Source organism: Scylla paramamosain, chromosome 9 (genome assembly GCF_035594125.1).
Source record: "Scylla paramamosain isolate STU-SP2022 chromosome 9, ASM3559412v1, whole genome shotgun sequence".
Classification (NCBI taxonomy): domain Eukaryota; kingdom Metazoa; phylum Arthropoda; class Malacostraca; order Decapoda; family Portunidae; genus Scylla; species Scylla paramamosain.
Window position 1 is genome coordinate 12,536,884 of NC_087159.1, and position 15,857 is coordinate 12,552,740.

Sequence of the window (15,857 nt, forward strand, 5' to 3'; positions counted from 1 at the left end):
GTTCAGTACGTACTTAAATCACCAATCCAACTAGCAAGGTATACCTAACTGCACAGACAAATTTAACGCTATTTGTATTGTTTAACATTTTCTGGCAACATTTTTATCAATACTTTTAACAGTGCAACACATAGTCAAGCGTCTCGCTTGGAGTTCTCCACACAGTCTGCAGCACCAAGGTAACGCAACACCACTGGGCTGCCACACGAGTCACACGCCTGCAGGTGCTACTGGCGTGTGCTACTTGTTTTGCTGAGATGCCGCAGCGACTGACAGGTGACGCCAAGTGACGGTTACGAGGTCTATCTATATTATCTATCTATCTATCTATCTATCTATCTATCTATCTATCTATCTATCTATCTATATATATATATATATATATATATATATATATATATATATATATATATATATATATATATATATATATATATATAGTTGAACTATTATCTTTCACATTACCCACGACGAAACTGGGAAGACTGGGAAGGGAAAGAAGGGTGCAGAACCAATTATTAGTATTGTACCGCAGATTCGCATGAAAATTAAAAGCAATTACATGACACCTGCCGCTGATGTTACTTTCTCCAACGTAATTTTTATTTTATTTTATTTATTTATTTTTTCTGACAGGTTGAAGAAGGAAGAGTGGGCGGCAAAAGAGAAGTGAGAACAAGATTTCTAGTTTTTAAAGACAAATATTTCTGGTACAGTACAATTCTTTGTCAAATATAAGAAAAAAAAAAGTATGATAAGTTACTGAAACTCCACTGAAATGGAGATATTTAGTATTGTTTAAATTGCAACAATTTACTTTCAGACACGTACAAATAGATAATGGGACACACACACACACACAACCGAGGGGTTCGATCCCCTGGGCGGACGGAGATTATTTGGATGTGTCTCCTTACACCTATAGCCCCTGTTCATCTAACAGTGAGAAGGTACGGGATGTAAGTCGAAGAGGTGATCTCGTTGTCCCCGGTGTGTTGTGTGTGTGTGTGTGGTCTCGGTCCAATCCAAAAATCGGTCAGTATGAGCTCTGAGCTCTTTCCAAGGGGGGACGGCCGGCTGTCTCGAGAGAGACCAGCAGCAGACTGTACAGTGAAAACACACACACACACAGCTAAATATATAGACTCATTACTGATAGACAGATGAATAGAGTAATGAGAGAGAGAGAGAGAGTCCTTCTTTCGTAAAATCTATTGAATACTAATGATATTTTAGAAAGTTTCACGAATAAGAGACAACGATAAAAAATGCTCTCGTTTATTTTCATTCTGCCGCTGGTCGGCTGTCATCATTACGATCATATGCTCACGAGCGTCGCGTGCTATGCTCTTTCTTCTCAGTTTCTCTGACGCCGATGCCAGACACCACTAGGCAATTCTAACACACCGGTCCCGCAAGTGATAAGTGAAGGGCAGCGTGCGGCCGAGCCGAGCGGGTCTGACGCTAGCTGTCGAGTGCAGTGTGTGAGGGGACGTGTTCGGGGTTGTGGCTTTGTGGAGAGCGGCTGGCAAGTTATCTCGATGCAAGACTCGAGTATAGTGACAAATTAATTCATAACTTCACTGGGGTTACGTTATCATACGATTCGGCGTCTTATATTGGCTACTTTTAACCAGCTCCAGTGCAAGTTATTGGAGTTTACGAGAGTGAAATTATTCTAGTGATATAACTTACGGATTCCACATTGTAAATAGAAAGAACCCAACTAATAATCTTGGTTTATGAAACAATTTTTCAGTGTTTTGACATATGTACCATATTTCTGTAAATGTCGGTATGTTAGCTTAGAAATACTGATTCTTTTTACCGGGGGTTGATGGGCCTAAAAAGTATGTGTGTGGTGTCTTGTCAGGGCCATCCCGTGTAGGATTGCTGGTCTGGCATATAGTTATATAGCTTAGAAATGTTTAAGTATTTATTTCAAAGCTGTTAAAGTAAATGATATGCAGTCCATTGAGCTGTGCATCAGTGGTACAGTAGAACAAATCTATAAAATTATAGTCATTATGAAAATCACGTAAATAATTATGTGATTAATGCTAGAATGCCGTCCATTGTCCAATATATTTAGTGCATAAAAGTTTAGCAGGAAGATAATTACACGTGCTAATAAAGCCAAACATCCTGGCAACCCTGACTAATTTATTCCTTAACATAGTGTTGCCACTCTAATCCCTTCCTCTACAGGAAAGTGAAATCATCAAATAACATAAAGAAAAAAAAATCGCTAGTCAATAAAAAAGTAGCAGTATGCTTGACGTGACTCAGCAATAGCCATCAAAAGTACTTTAATTAAAACGTTGGCCAAGACAAGTGTGGAATTAACTGAACCCAAATTACAGAAGAACAAAGAAGAATTAGTGAAACTAAATAAAGAAGACTTGTATGACCTCATTCATGGGTGAAAAGAAAAGAGAAAGAAAAGACAAAGAGAAAAGAGAGAGAAAGTACAAATAATAAAACGCTGGTGTGTTATGACGGAAAAGTGGAGGCGTGATTTGCTCGCCGTGGGGAGGATTTGAATGTTGGTGGTGGCGGTGTTTCCTGGATATGATCAAAGTGCGTCTGGGGAAAAGTGACCCTTCTAGAGACTCACAATTCTGTGACCACCGAGGGACACGACCTGTGCCACTGTAGTTTATACCGTCGCGGTGAACCAAGCCTGGAATTGGCGCAAGCACGTCCGTATTGCTCAAGTGAACCAAGAGCATAGTCGAGAGTGTAGAACGTGGACTCAGGACAGCACACGTGCTTCAGCAACACCATGAGGAAGGTTCGTTATGTTTAAAGTACCTTTGTCTTATTTTTTTCGAGTGGTTCAGTGAAGTAGTACTTTCAAGCTCTTCTACTAGTTTCGTTTTATTTTATCTCTTTCGATATATATATATATATATATATATATATATATATATATATATATATATATATATATATATATATATATATATATATATATATATATATATATATATATATATATTCAAAGCACTGTGGCAAAGCCATGAGAGGGAATGAGGTGTGAAGAGTTTCGGGAGAAGATAAGGGAAATGCGAGAAAGACCAAAAAAGAAAACATGTGCAATACAAATCAAGTGCATAATGAAAGGTGCAGCTGCTTCACTCGCCATGACGTGCATTACCGAAAAAAAAAAAAAAAAACGCCGGAATCATGCCAGCAATTTTGCATTTTCCTTCAATTTCACGCCTCTTAGCGATAAACGTGATATTAAACCAAAATAAAAAAAATAAATAAATATATAAATAAAAGTCTTGGACGCATATGCTGCTCCTGATCTTGCCGCCTGTGGGTTCCGCGAAGACCGCACGAATTCACTGTTTTGTGGCTAACATTATTTTTTTTTCTATTTATTTTTATTTTTATTTTATTTATTTATTTTTTTATTTATTTATTTTATTTTTTTTATTTTTTATTTTTTATTTTTTTTTTTGTAAAAACGAGTAGACTGCGCGGAAGAGAAAGTAGGAAGTAGACTACTTTGATCACAAGTAGCTAAGAAGAAAAAGAATATTTGAATTTTATGTCAAATAAGGGCAGACGATAAAATGCATTTTACAGAAACGTCAAAACCTTAAAGAGTCAGTCAGTCTCTCTCTCTCTCTCTCTCTCTCTCTCTCTCTCTCTCTCTCTCTCTCTCTCTCTCTCTCTCTCTCTCTCTCTCTCTCTCTCTCTCTCTCTCTCTCTCTCTCTCTCTCTGTGTGTGTGTGTGTGTGTGTGTGTGTGTGTGTGTGTGTGTGTGTGTGTGCTCGCTTGCTTGTTTGTGTTTGTGTTACGCGTTTTACGTGCCCAGGAGGTGGAGCACCAAACAGTAAGCCAGTGTTGATCAAAGTGAAAGTTAATGTAATATTACGCAACGCCGACTCCTTCCCCTCGAGGCAGGTGTCAGAAAACAAGTCCCGCGAGCTTTCTACACGTCGTTCTTACACGAATCGTGGCCGACAGGAAGAAAAGATAGGGAGGGTATTTTTTACGACTTCTTCTACATACACACACACACACACACACACACACACACACACACACACACACACACATTTTTCCATTAATGAAATTAAAGCCTATCCGACCTTAAATAACGGTGAAGGGTAACCAACCACTTTTTCCCTTTTGTAAAAATGGCCTGTTCTCATGAGGTGCTAAGATGTTCTTACGTACTTATCCTCCGTTTCCTATTCGTAATCTCCTCCTCCTCCTCCTCCTCCTCCTCCTACTACTACTACTATTACGACTACGAATACCACTGCAACTACAACGGCTTCTACTACTTCTGCCTCCACCACCACTTCCTTTTCGGTAACAATACTAGCCTGCTACCTGCTCTTCTTTGCTGCAGTCAGGAAAGAAGAAAAGATTATAGCACTTTCTCTAGTGGTTTTCCAAGGTTCTTTTACTGATCCTTTCCTCTTTCCCCCTTCCTTTCTTTCCTTCCTTTCCCCCACACATTTCTACTTCTCTCTCTCTCTCTCTCTCTCTCTCTCTCTCTCTCTCTCTCTCTCTCTCTCTCTCTCTCTCTCTCTCTCAAAACATAGCAATGTACAATTCCGCCTCATTCAACAAAATCTTTCGCTTCCTGATTCCTTTTTCTTTTTCTTTCTTTTCTCCTCCTCCTCCTCCTCCTCCTCCTCCGCCGCCGCCGCCGCCGCCTCCGCTGCCGTCACGGTCGTGGGAGCCGTCGGGGTACCTGGCAATGGCAGGTCGCGGCCTTTGCCTTCACCACTTAATAGAAGTTCTCTTGTGATTCATTAGCTTATTCTTGCTCCTCTTTACTTTTTCATCTTCTCCCCCATCTCAGAGAGAGAGAGAGAGACGCTAGTAGTAGAGAAAATGAGCTAGCACATAATCACCCTTTTCATTCTTATGCCAGCAGCGGTGGGTGACGGCGCTGGAGGTGGTGGCGGTGGTAGTGACGGCAATGGCGGTGCAAGAGGCCGCCTCCCTTCGAGTCCCTCTGCTCCCCGCCGCTGCCTTCCAAGAGGACAGACGCATCAATGTTACCGACGATAACCACACTACTAACGAAGCCACTGAAGGTAAGACTACACTTTCTTTTTTTTTTTCTTTTCCTGCACTTTCACAATGTTAATATTATTTTTTAATTTCGTTTTCTTATGGAGGAAAATAGAGCATGTTAATACATTTAACTGGTTTTATTTACTGAAATTTTCAATATCGATTGATTGGTATTTTGCTGCTATGACGAGGTATTAAGACGGTGTTTCTCCTATCCCCCCAAAAAAATAAGATAAATAAATAAATAAATAAAATAAACAAATAAATAAAAGTGAGGTGAGAATTATAGATACACAAAGGAAGAACATGGGTTAAGTGCAAGGATATGTCCTCGCGTCTATTTGCGGAAGTCGAAGATTTACTGTACCTTTCATGCCTTCCTGCGGCATTAAAGGCGGGAGGCGGGAGGCGAAGGCGCTGCGGGAAACGAAAGCATGTGTTTGGTCCCCATCACCTTCCTACCTAGCGGCTCCTCTCCTCTCACCTCGTCCCCCAGAAGTCTAGAACTAACCGATCGATTTTTACATGCGGGTTGAGGGGAGAAAGTGGAATGTCAGTGTGACGCAATGTGTGAATCGAACACCAGCAGCGTCACGGTACAGAGAGGTTTTGATTTGAATAGGCGATGAAGTTGCGGTGAGGGAAAGGAAGGAGTGTTCATGTGTCACTATTGTAAATACTTTGGTTGAGATGAGCTATTCTGATAATATTGCAGGTATTGCTGTTGTTCTTGCTGCTACTTACTACTACTACTACTACTACTACTACTACTACTACTACTACTACTACTACTACTACTACTACTACTACTACTGCTACTCCTGCTACTACTACTACTACTACTGTTACTGCTACTACTACTACTACTACTACTACTACTACTACTACTACTACTACTACTACTACTACTACTGTTATTACTACTGTTACTACTACTACTACTATTACTTACTACTACTACTACTACTTACTACTACTACTACTACTACTACTACTACTACTACTACTACTACTACTACTACTACTACTACTACTACCACCACCAGTACTACTACCATTACTACTTTCACAGACTCATGGTCGTGGTCTGGGTGGCTGCCCTCTACACACACCCTCGGCATTAGTGAGTCAAAACACTCACATTAGCATTTCTAGTTTGATTGATATGAAACACTTGATTCCTAGAGCAAATAATTTCCTCTAGTTCATACGTTCAATACGAGTGTGAATTGGTCACTAAGAAACACTTATAATCCTGCATTCAGGCACTTGTAAACGTTTTCAATTTACATTCAAGTACTTATGAACGTTTACAATTTACATTCAGGCACTTATAAACATTTAAAATCTTACATTCAGGCTTCGGGGAGCTGCAGGAAACCCTCAACAGTGACTGGGGCTTGAGATTAAGACGCGACCCTCTCGAGCTCTCCGGCATGGATGAAGGGGACATCGTGCCTCCCCCATCTCGAGGGATAGTGAAGAAGGTAAGGAACGACGATATCAAATTCTGCAATTCGTTATCCTGATCCCTTTACTTATCGATTCAAAGAATAAAATAAAAAGAAGCAAAGAATGATGAATAGCTCTAAGTATGTGTATGTAAACTAACCACATTCTCGCTTCAGAAAGAGGAAAGGAAGGGAAAGGAAGAAAGAAAGTGAAATAGAGGAGGACATGCTTCACTCTTATTCCTGGAATGACAACACGTACATAAAGAGAGAGGGTTAATAAGGACACATTCACGTCGCTTCTAATGCCGTTTCAGGACAAAGAAAATTCATGGGTTTCATTGACCTGCCTTCTTAATCGTTTGAAATAAAAATTAATAAGTAAACAAAAACATGACCATACGCTTCCTCTTAACCTTCACTTCAGACCACACACAGGCGACCTCCTCCATAATTATGTTTCCTCTCTCTCACATCTGTTGCAAGCTTCTCTCGAATTCTTTAAGTTGGCACTAGTTTTTGGCTGTCGCTTTCAAGGGAATGTTTGAAATACGAGTATGACTAAAATTGGTATACTTTATTCCACTCTCCCATAATTCTCAATCGTGTTCATACTGTTCCTTGAGTTTGCTCTCCTTTCTCTCTTTATTTACCCATTTATTTCTTTCATTCATTTATGTAATTATCGATTTATTTATGTGTAACTAATTTGAATGCTTTAAAAAGTATCTTTTTTTTTTGGAAATGTTTTGTGTAGCTGAGCTTGTAAGTATATTCAAAGTACTTCCATTTCCAAGACTAATTTTTCTATCCCTGCTTCCCCTCTCCGTCAGCCTTGAAGACATGATAGTTATTAAATGTTACGCTTATTTTCTCTCCTCGACAGAATGGTCTTGAGAACAAGATAGCGGTCCGGGACAGCATCAAGCTCTGGGACGGTGCGGTGGTTCCCTATGAGTTCTCCATGGAGTACAGTGAGTCTCTTATGACACGAAGAGGGCGATGTGAGGCGGCGACGAATAAAGTTGGAGAAGCAGATAACTAGACATGGGTGACAGGAAGACAGGTTAATGAATGGAGATAGATACAAATTTTTTCATGGTGACGATGAAAGTGGTGTGAATCTGATATCCCGACGAAGCAAAATGACAAATTAACAAATAGACATGAAGACAGATTGATGTACTATAGAGAGATGAAAAGCGAGCAACAGTCTGTAAGGCAGAAAGATAAATACAGGTGTATATATATATATATATATATATAGAGAGAGAGAGAGAGAGAGAGAGAGAGAGAGAGAGAGAGAGAGAGAGAGAGAGAGAGAGAGAGAGAGAGAGAGAGAGAGACAGGAGGATAGTCTGAAAAATAATAAAAATAAAAGGCATGGATCGATAACGAATGACAAAGAAACATATAAACAAGTAACATACTATCAAACACAGCTTGTCAAGGTAGACTGGCATAAATGAGATGGATCGATAAAAAAAAAAAATGCTCATGAAAAACTCCTCGTGATAGACTCTCTATTTAGATTGCTAACGAGAGAGAGAGAGAGAGAGAGAGAGAGAGAGAGAGAGAGAGAGAGAGAGAATAACCATAACAATAATAACGTATTGAGCACAGCCCTCCAAGATAGACTGACAGATAGGAAGATCGATCGATAAAGAAACTAACGAACAAACAAATAATACTCTCTTGAGCACATCCTAAGTCAACAAACAAGTTTGCCAGTGCATGTGTTCGTGTGGTGACTGGAGGTGAAAGGAAAAGTGAAAACGCAGCGAAACCTGCTAAGGGCACGACGCTTTCACTGAGGGCACGAGGCAGCGAGCTCCGTCCGGCCTTTGTGTATGTACAATGCCCTAATGGTGCTGCGGGCTCCCCCATCTGCTACTGTAAACATTCCGGCCTTTCTCTTTCGTAAAGTACTACGTAGGCGAAGGGAGGGGGTGGTACAGTACCAGTCACATGTATCAAATCTTCACGACAGACAGCGATTAGTGAGTACAGTACTAGAAACACACACACACACACACACACACACACACACAAATTAGAAATTACTGAAGTACGTATTGTTGTAACAAATATAATGTAGGCGTTCATACACTATAACATTTATTTTCTTGTTCCATCTTTAAGTAAAAAAAAAAAAAAAAAAAAATATATATATATATATATATATATATATATATATCAGTAAATTTCTGGTACGGAAGTAGTCTTACTTAGCATCTTAGTAACCATAGCCTTCAGAGAGCACAATTTAATATATATGTAGTAAATATAAATAATAGATTTGTATTAAATTTATGTTTCAAAAAATATATGTGAGGCATTAATGGTAGCAAGAAGTTAAATCTTACCTGTATGTTCCTCAGCGCTACTACCGATCGAGCAGCTCAACATCCGTCGTGTGATGCGGGACATCGCCAAGCACTCCTGTATTCGCTTCGTGAAGAGGACTGATGAGCAGGATTATCTCAAGATCATCGTTGACAGGGACAGGTGTGTGACTCAATGACTCGCTTCTCATGCCTTATTCGTAAAAAAAAAATAAATAAATAAATAAGTAAATAAATAAATAAATAAAAAAAATAAAGAACTTTGGGAAAGGAAAGATTATGAACGAAACTGGTATATTACAAGTGATGAACAAAGTAACTTATGATAATTGAAGTGCAGGTGCGTCCATAATGTAAACTGGATTCAGAGAGAGAGAGAGAGAGAGAGAGAGAGAGAGCGCGGGGGGAAGGGGAACGGTGTCGTGCATGATAGACTTCCTTCCCTTTGCCAAAGGCGGGGTTGGCGGGAAGACTTGTTCATTTTGCTGCCTCGGGAAGAGAAAATAGTTAATATCGAAGCGGGTAATGTGCTTCGAATAAAATAAAAATTTTCGCCTTAGTTACGGCAATGACATCCGTACAAAGAATAATTTTTTACGATTACGATCATTGGATTTCGATCTCTCCTGCCTGAGATGGGATGGAAGCGACAGACATGCCTCGCCCTTGGCAATGGAGTGGCTAAAGTGGAGGGTCGCAGCTTTGACCCTAAACAATTGTATCTTTCACCCATTTCTGTCTTCGATGAAAAAGCGTTCCCTATCATTCTTTACCTTTCTCCAAAACCCTTGACTACATACAAAACTTGTCTCACTGTAAGAATACAATGGAAAAGGGATCCCCAGTCCCTCCTTTCCGTTCGCCGCCTTTTACTGCCTTTTGCAGAACACGGGAAATGCAGTGGCAGTATTGTTCCAGTCTTGTTACAATGTGTGGCCAAGCCGTGTCGTGTCCCCCATCACTAAGACAACGGGAGCAAGATACCTTCGTTAAATTATGGGTCTAGCTTTCTGTACAGAAAAAAAAAAGACTCAGTTCCTAGCTTTTTTAAAGTAGGGCATGAGAAAGAACTGTGAGAACAATTTTTCAGTTATTTTCCAAAGGTTGTCATGTTCTGGAGGAGTGAGTGACGTGACTAGCGTGTTCCCGCCTCCAGGTGTTACAGCTACGTGGGACGGGTGGGCGGCGAGCAGCAACTATCCTTGGGTCTCCTGTGTGCCACTTGGTTAGATCTGGGTCCTATCTACCATGAACTTTTCCACGCCCTCGGGTTCTACCACGAACACAACCGGCCCGACAGAGATCAATACATCGAAGTGAACTGGGACAATATCGCAGAAGGCAGTGAAAAGAACTTCGTTAAAAGGGAAATGAATACCGTGGAGCTCATCGACCTTCCCTACGACATCGGTGAGTGACTCATGGGTGTGTCTTAGGTACTCACTCAGGTGTTTCTTACGGACATAAACTTCGGAAAACTAGAGGAAGCACGGAAGCGGTTTTCACTCTTCACTACATCTCTTCACGACGCACTATTTCATTTGTTTAAACTTTGTTAAAGCCACGTTCCTCTTATGTCCTCAAAAGTGCATCCACTTCGGCAACATGAAACTCACTTATACAAGTAATTGTCTCCTTTCCTCTTCCTCTTTCCCATACCTTGAGTTAACTAGTCAATGTGGCAGACAAGCCTAGCCTCCCTTTATCTTCCCTCCTAACACATCTGACTGATTTGGCTACTTTATTCATTGTAACGTGGCAGGGACAAGCCCCGCCCTTATATACAAAGTTTACATGGAAAGACTATGGTGAGGGACACACACACACACACACACACACACACACACTAATTTCCCTCTACCCAACAGATTCCGTGATGCACTACAGTCCCTTCACGTTCAGCAAGTGGTCCATCCTCACCCCAACCATCAAATCCAAGAAGAAAGGTTACAACTTCTGGAGGAAAGCCGAACCCTCGAAAGTAATTGTTCCGCGCTTGAGCTTTGTATCGGATGTAATTGTTGTTCTCATCATATAGTTTACTATTCGAAGCAGATTATACGAGAGAGAGAGAGAGAGAGAGAGAGAGAGAGAGAGAGAGAGAGAGAGAGAGAGAGATTTTCACTTGGAGTTGGATCTCAACTTTTGTACTTATAGGGCTCGTAATATTATTTGGAAAAGTAACGATAATAGTAGTTAATGATGATGATGATAATAATAATAATAATAATAATAATAATAATAATAATAATAATAATCATTTATTTTTATTATTATTATTATTAGTAGTAGTAGAAGTAGCAGCAGTTGTAGTAATCTCAAAACCCTCCTCCTCCTGCTTATCATCCGATCAGTTCTCATCACGTTCGCTTGTCCTTCCCCAGACTGATTATCGCAAGCTCAATCGGCTGTACGGCTGCAAGCGAGGTGAGTCAATCCACTATTTTGCTCGATACCTACTAGAAATTAAGTTAACACTTTCTTGAGTGGGTAAAATACTTTCTATGTTTCATCATAACTAAATTATGATTTTCATTTGAATTTTTTTTTTCATTCGAAGATAATAACAATTTGCAAAGTAATATTGTTGATATAATCTAATGAACATAATTGTTTTGCCTATTTAAGATGACTACTTTTCTTTCTCATAATTCTAATCACTTAACCAAAATATAATAATTCCTGGATAATAGGGCAAGAAGTGGTACGAACGTTGTTAAGTGTAGTACATTAGTGCTGAGTGGTGTGTTTGTGCTCATGGCAGGTCGGAGAGCAAGGTGGCTGGGACGCGTTGGGCTGCCCACTGCAGGCAATCCCTACGGCGGAAAAAGCTTCACTCGGAGGCAGCCACGACTATGGAGGCATCGTTTTCAGTCTTAAGAAGAGTAATATGAATTTTTTTTTTTTTTATTTCGGTGCTGGCGCCGTCCCTTCTGCTCAAAGTCACACTTGGCTGTTCACTTAATAGTAAGATTGTCTGATGTGGCGAGTGCTGTTACTGTTGTTTATAATATTGTTGGTTAATTTTAGTTAAAAACTTTCTTACACAGAGAACGTGCCCTTGAGAGGACAATGGTTCCGTCAGCGTGGTCCGTGATTGAAAACAAAATTAGCAAAATGCAAATGATACTCACATAATGTTGAATCACCCAAGCTACACCAGCCTAGTACAAGTCCCTCTGCGTCATCAGCACTTACATTGTTAATGATGGTTTACGATTCTTTACACAATTATTTCAGCAGTTACTACTTCGGCATGAACAAGGATAATTTCTGTGAACTGGGATTTCTCTGATAAGGCAACCAACTTTTGCTCAGGGAAATGTTTCTTGTGTAATAACATCTTTATATATTCAGTTACGTGATGCTCTGTGTCACTACTGTAGTCACGAGGTTAATTAGTGTATGTTATTTCAGGTTGTCGCGGTAAGATTTTGACAGTCTCGCGGGTTGTTCTGTTTAGAGGATGTATAATGTTAATTATTCTGTCATGTAGGCTACATATATATGTACCAAACTAGAATATGAAAACACTTTTCGTTATGAATAAATATTGCTGCCAAAGATAAAAAGGATGTATAATTGTAAAACCCTCGTGCACTCAATGAGTCTAGGCTTGCAGTACTTGAACATAACCAATATTTGTACTGTTATTTATAATATGCGTATAATGTACGTAATACATGTGAATATAGCTCTCTCTCTCTCTCTCTCTCTCTCTCTCTCTCTCTCTCTCTCTCTCTCTCTCTCTCTCTCTCTCTCTCTCTCTGTGTATGTCTGTGTGTGTGTGTGCGTGTGTGTGTTAGAAATCTCTGTTCGAAAGGTTTACTTAGAGTGCACATAATTCTTAATTAGTTGATTGGCTTTAAAAGGTTGAACAGTTAACTTCTTCAGAGACTGAATATTAATGGGACCTTCCCTGTGCTGCCAGACTTGTAAAGCAATTTCGTTTCTCTAACTTTTTTTTTCTCCAGAGTTTCACAGGCTGGTGTATTTCTAACTAAGCATTTACATTACTAATTATACGTAACCCAAGATCCTTCTCTTTCACACTCATACACGCAAGTACACGGAAGATCAGACAACAGGCTTTGGCAGTACACAGAAAATTGTATGCTAGATAAATGGACTGACTAATGGAACAGATGGCACACATTGGATCCCGGTGTGGTACGTATAACAAGGGACATGTGCATGTATACTCGATATAAAAAATCAAAGCACACGAGACAAAAGAAGGAGAAAAAATAAATAAAAAATAAAAAACGTTGATCAATTATGACAGCCTGACGCTCGTTACTTCTTTTGATAACTCCAGATGACTTTACTGATTAATGAATAAATAAATGAACAAAGAGAAACCACACATATCTCCATGACGCTACTGTTCTCTCTGCTTATGAACACTACGACTGAAAATCCAGAATAACACTAAATGACGTTTTGATTTTCACCTATACAAGAAAATATAATTCTTAATGCATTCATTTTTCGGTCTGAAGGGAGAAGGGAAACCGAGCACGTACGAGAGCTGATCAGTGCAAGGAAATGTCTTAAAAAGGCACTATGGAAATATTGATATCACAGAATATAAGAACAAAAGTACTTAAAATTAAAAGTATTAAATCAAATATATAAAAACTGTGATTTAAGTTTTTTAAGGTTCTAGGTTTCTTAGATCGAAAAGGAATTTTCTGTTATAACATATGCTGAAAATTAGATGATTTAGAGACTAGCTTCTAGATTTCTGATAAGGTGACACCATGCTTCTGCACTTATCAATAAGTATCTCTCTAAATCTTGGCATGATTTATGGATCTAATCTTTGCGCCATCTTAATTCTGTTAACACATTATTTTTAACAAGATGACAATCAGTATTGCTGCGTGCATCCACTACGGACCGTCATTATGTCCTCGTCTATGTAATCAAAAGCCAATAATCTGCATTCTCATCTAATACATGAGAATACATGAGAAGAACGAACAGCAGAAAACCTGTTTGTGTGTGTGTGTGTGTGTGTGTGGGTGGGTGGGTGTACAAGTGTGTGTGTGTGTGTGTGTGTGTGTGTGTGTGTATTTCTTGGAAGGTTAGTCAAATTCAAAGTTGATTGGTGGTTCCGTGAGTGTCTGGACCAGGGAGGGCGTGGTTCGGGGTGCGAGTTGCGTATCCGTGTGAGCAAGAGGGCAAAGCAGTCTTCTTTCTGGCACCATTTGACTTAGACCACCGCTAACTGTTCTCAAGCTTCAGATCCTTGGATGGTCCTGTTTCTCCCTTGTCTTGCAGACGGAAATTCCTTCACCTGCAAATTTCGTGACGTAAAACACCCGCTCTTCAAGAATGATGACGACCCACAGGCTTCAGTTACTCATCTTCATTCTGCTGTTTATCCTATCAAGTATCTCCAACGCTAAACTCCTCCCTCAGAAACAACGCCCTGGTACTGCCGAGAATAACAGCTATGCAACTTCGCAGATGTTTTCACGGGACAAGGTTGAAATGCAGTTCCAATCTACAACGTTGGGAAGAAGCACAATGACTCCCTTCTTGGAGAGGAAGAGACAAGAAAAGATCTTCGAGACCAGGAATGATGACGCTAATTTGGGGCTGTTGATGGTGACCGTCGTGAGGCAGGAGCTGAGTCATTGCGACCTAGTGCTGGCCTGCAGTGCCACCTTCTGCAGGTCCTCGGTGCTGCACACACTCCTGATGTTCCCAAATCTCCGCCAAGTAAGTACGTAAGGGACTTCCTTGAACATTTCCATTGATCTTCCGGGCTGCTTGGTTATCTATGTTTCATAACAATGAAGATTCTCTCGTCTCCGCAACACAAAGTTCGTCGTCTTCATCTGCAACGCTCTTTTCGCAGGTGGTAAAGGTGACTAGCGCCGAGGACTTGGTGGCCATAGACTGGATTCCTAACAGATGTGGCGGCTATATCATGTTACTGGAGCATCTGGAGCCCCTATTGGCCCTTGCCATGTTACACCACCATTCATGGAACTACGCAGGAAGGTGTGTGTTCTCTTCACATACCTCAGTGACTTAACTATCTTAACTTTTACAAAGTTGAGGATCCTTGTCATTAATGGTCACTGTGCTTCATCTTGGTGGTCTAACCCCGTGATGTGTCGCAGGTATGTGGTGGTGGCCGGCTCCGTGACGCAGCTGGAGGCACTGGTGACTACGAGGAACGGCAAAAAGACGGAAAATATTTTAGGTGTAGTAAAGGTGCATTGCTATGCTTTTTGAGTAACCTGTTACTTCATCCTGAGGGTGGAGTCATGAGGAAAATTTAAATCCGAGTATCACTCGTGACACACATGATGCAACATATAATCGTATGTATATCATGACGTGAATCATATATCCACTAATGACAGATTGCATCCGATACGTGGCGGCTGTACACTAATCAGCTGTACTGGAGTCCTGGAGTGAAGACCATAGCTACGTACAGTCGCAGCGGGTTCCATGTGCAACAGCCGAACCTTTTCCCTGAGAAGGTGGGGAACCTGCGAGGGGCTGCACTCAAGGTGATGGGGGCAACATTACTTTTTCTTTGATGACAGTCAACCTGAGATTATTGTCAAAGTAGATCCTCGGAAATTCTCACCAGTTTGAGGGAAACCTCGCTTTTACCAATCGTCTCAATGGTTCCTGTTACTAACAAGTCCATTAATAATGTGATTTTCTTCTCACTTTGTCCACCTGCAGGTAAGCACATTCAACTTCGAGCCGAGCATCATATACTACCGCGCCGAGAACGGATCACTCCTTTTTCGTTTCGGCGAGGAAATATCTCTCATCAAAGCTATTGCACGATCGCTGAATTTCACTCCTGAATTTGCGGAGCCTGCTGACGGTAAGTAGGGCGTCTTATAACATGCGTGTAAATTTCGTCTTACAGAAAAAAATAAATAAATAATAATAATAAAAAGTAAACACCACATTTTATTTGTTTTTTTTTCATTTATTTGTGTTTTATTATTTTAAAACATTTATTTTATTT

At 40.3% G+C, this 15,857-nt stretch overlaps 3 protein-coding genes across 14 annotated transcripts in view; 2 read left to right on the forward strand and 1 right to left on the reverse strand.

The window, feature by feature from the left end:
- LOC135103628 (leucine-rich repeat-containing protein 45-like) overlaps positions 1 to 269 on the reverse strand; it is a 39,193-nt gene extending 38,924 nt beyond the window's left edge. For 3 of the 7 annotated variants that reach the window (XM_064010135.1, XM_064010138.1, XM_064010133.1), the window contains exon 1: positions 14 to 269. The gene's annotated coding sequence lies outside the window, so the exon portion shown is untranslated. The remainder of the gene's footprint in view (positions 1 to 13) is intronic. The other 4 variants (XM_064010132.1, XM_064010136.1, XM_064010141.1 and 1 more) reach the window with 4 other exon arrangements.
- Positions 270 to 885: 616 nt separating this feature from the next.
- Positions 886 to 12,417, forward strand: LOC135103631 (astacin-like). Of its 6 annotated transcripts, XM_064010153.1 has the most exons (12): positions 1,393 to 1,528; positions 2,209 to 2,794; positions 4,904 to 5,069; positions 6,122 to 6,172; positions 6,409 to 6,536; positions 7,387 to 7,474; positions 8,882 to 9,008; positions 10,002 to 10,255; positions 10,714 to 10,826; positions 11,230 to 11,272; positions 11,610 to 11,730; positions 11,896 to 12,417. In XM_064010153.1, the coding sequence occupies exons 2-11, from the start codon at positions 2,786 to 2,788 to the stop codon at positions 11,723 to 11,725; spliced, it is 1,095 nt and encodes a 364-aa protein (XP_063866223.1). In that variant the 5' UTR covers positions 1,393 to 1,528; positions 2,209 to 2,785; the 3' UTR covers positions 11,726 to 11,730; positions 11,896 to 12,417. The 6 variants fall into 6 exon arrangements, with proteins under 6 accessions (XP_063866226.1, XP_063866223.1, XP_063866221.1 ...); XM_064010151.1 differs by having other exon boundaries at positions 11,610 to 12,417; XM_064010154.1 differs by having other exon boundaries at positions 4,907 to 5,069; positions 11,610 to 12,417.
- A 1,316-nt stretch (positions 12,418 to 13,733) lies between these two features.
- Positions 13,734 to 15,700, forward strand: LOC135103296 (uncharacterized). The gene is made up of 2 exons (XM_064009331.1): positions 13,734 to 15,076; positions 15,229 to 15,700. The coding sequence occupies exons 1-2, from the start codon at positions 14,771 to 14,773 to the stop codon at positions 15,409 to 15,411; spliced, it is 489 nt and encodes a 162-aa protein (XP_063865401.1). The 5' UTR covers positions 13,734 to 14,770; the 3' UTR covers positions 15,412 to 15,700.
- The last annotated feature ends 157 nt before the right edge of the window (positions 15,701 to 15,857 follow it).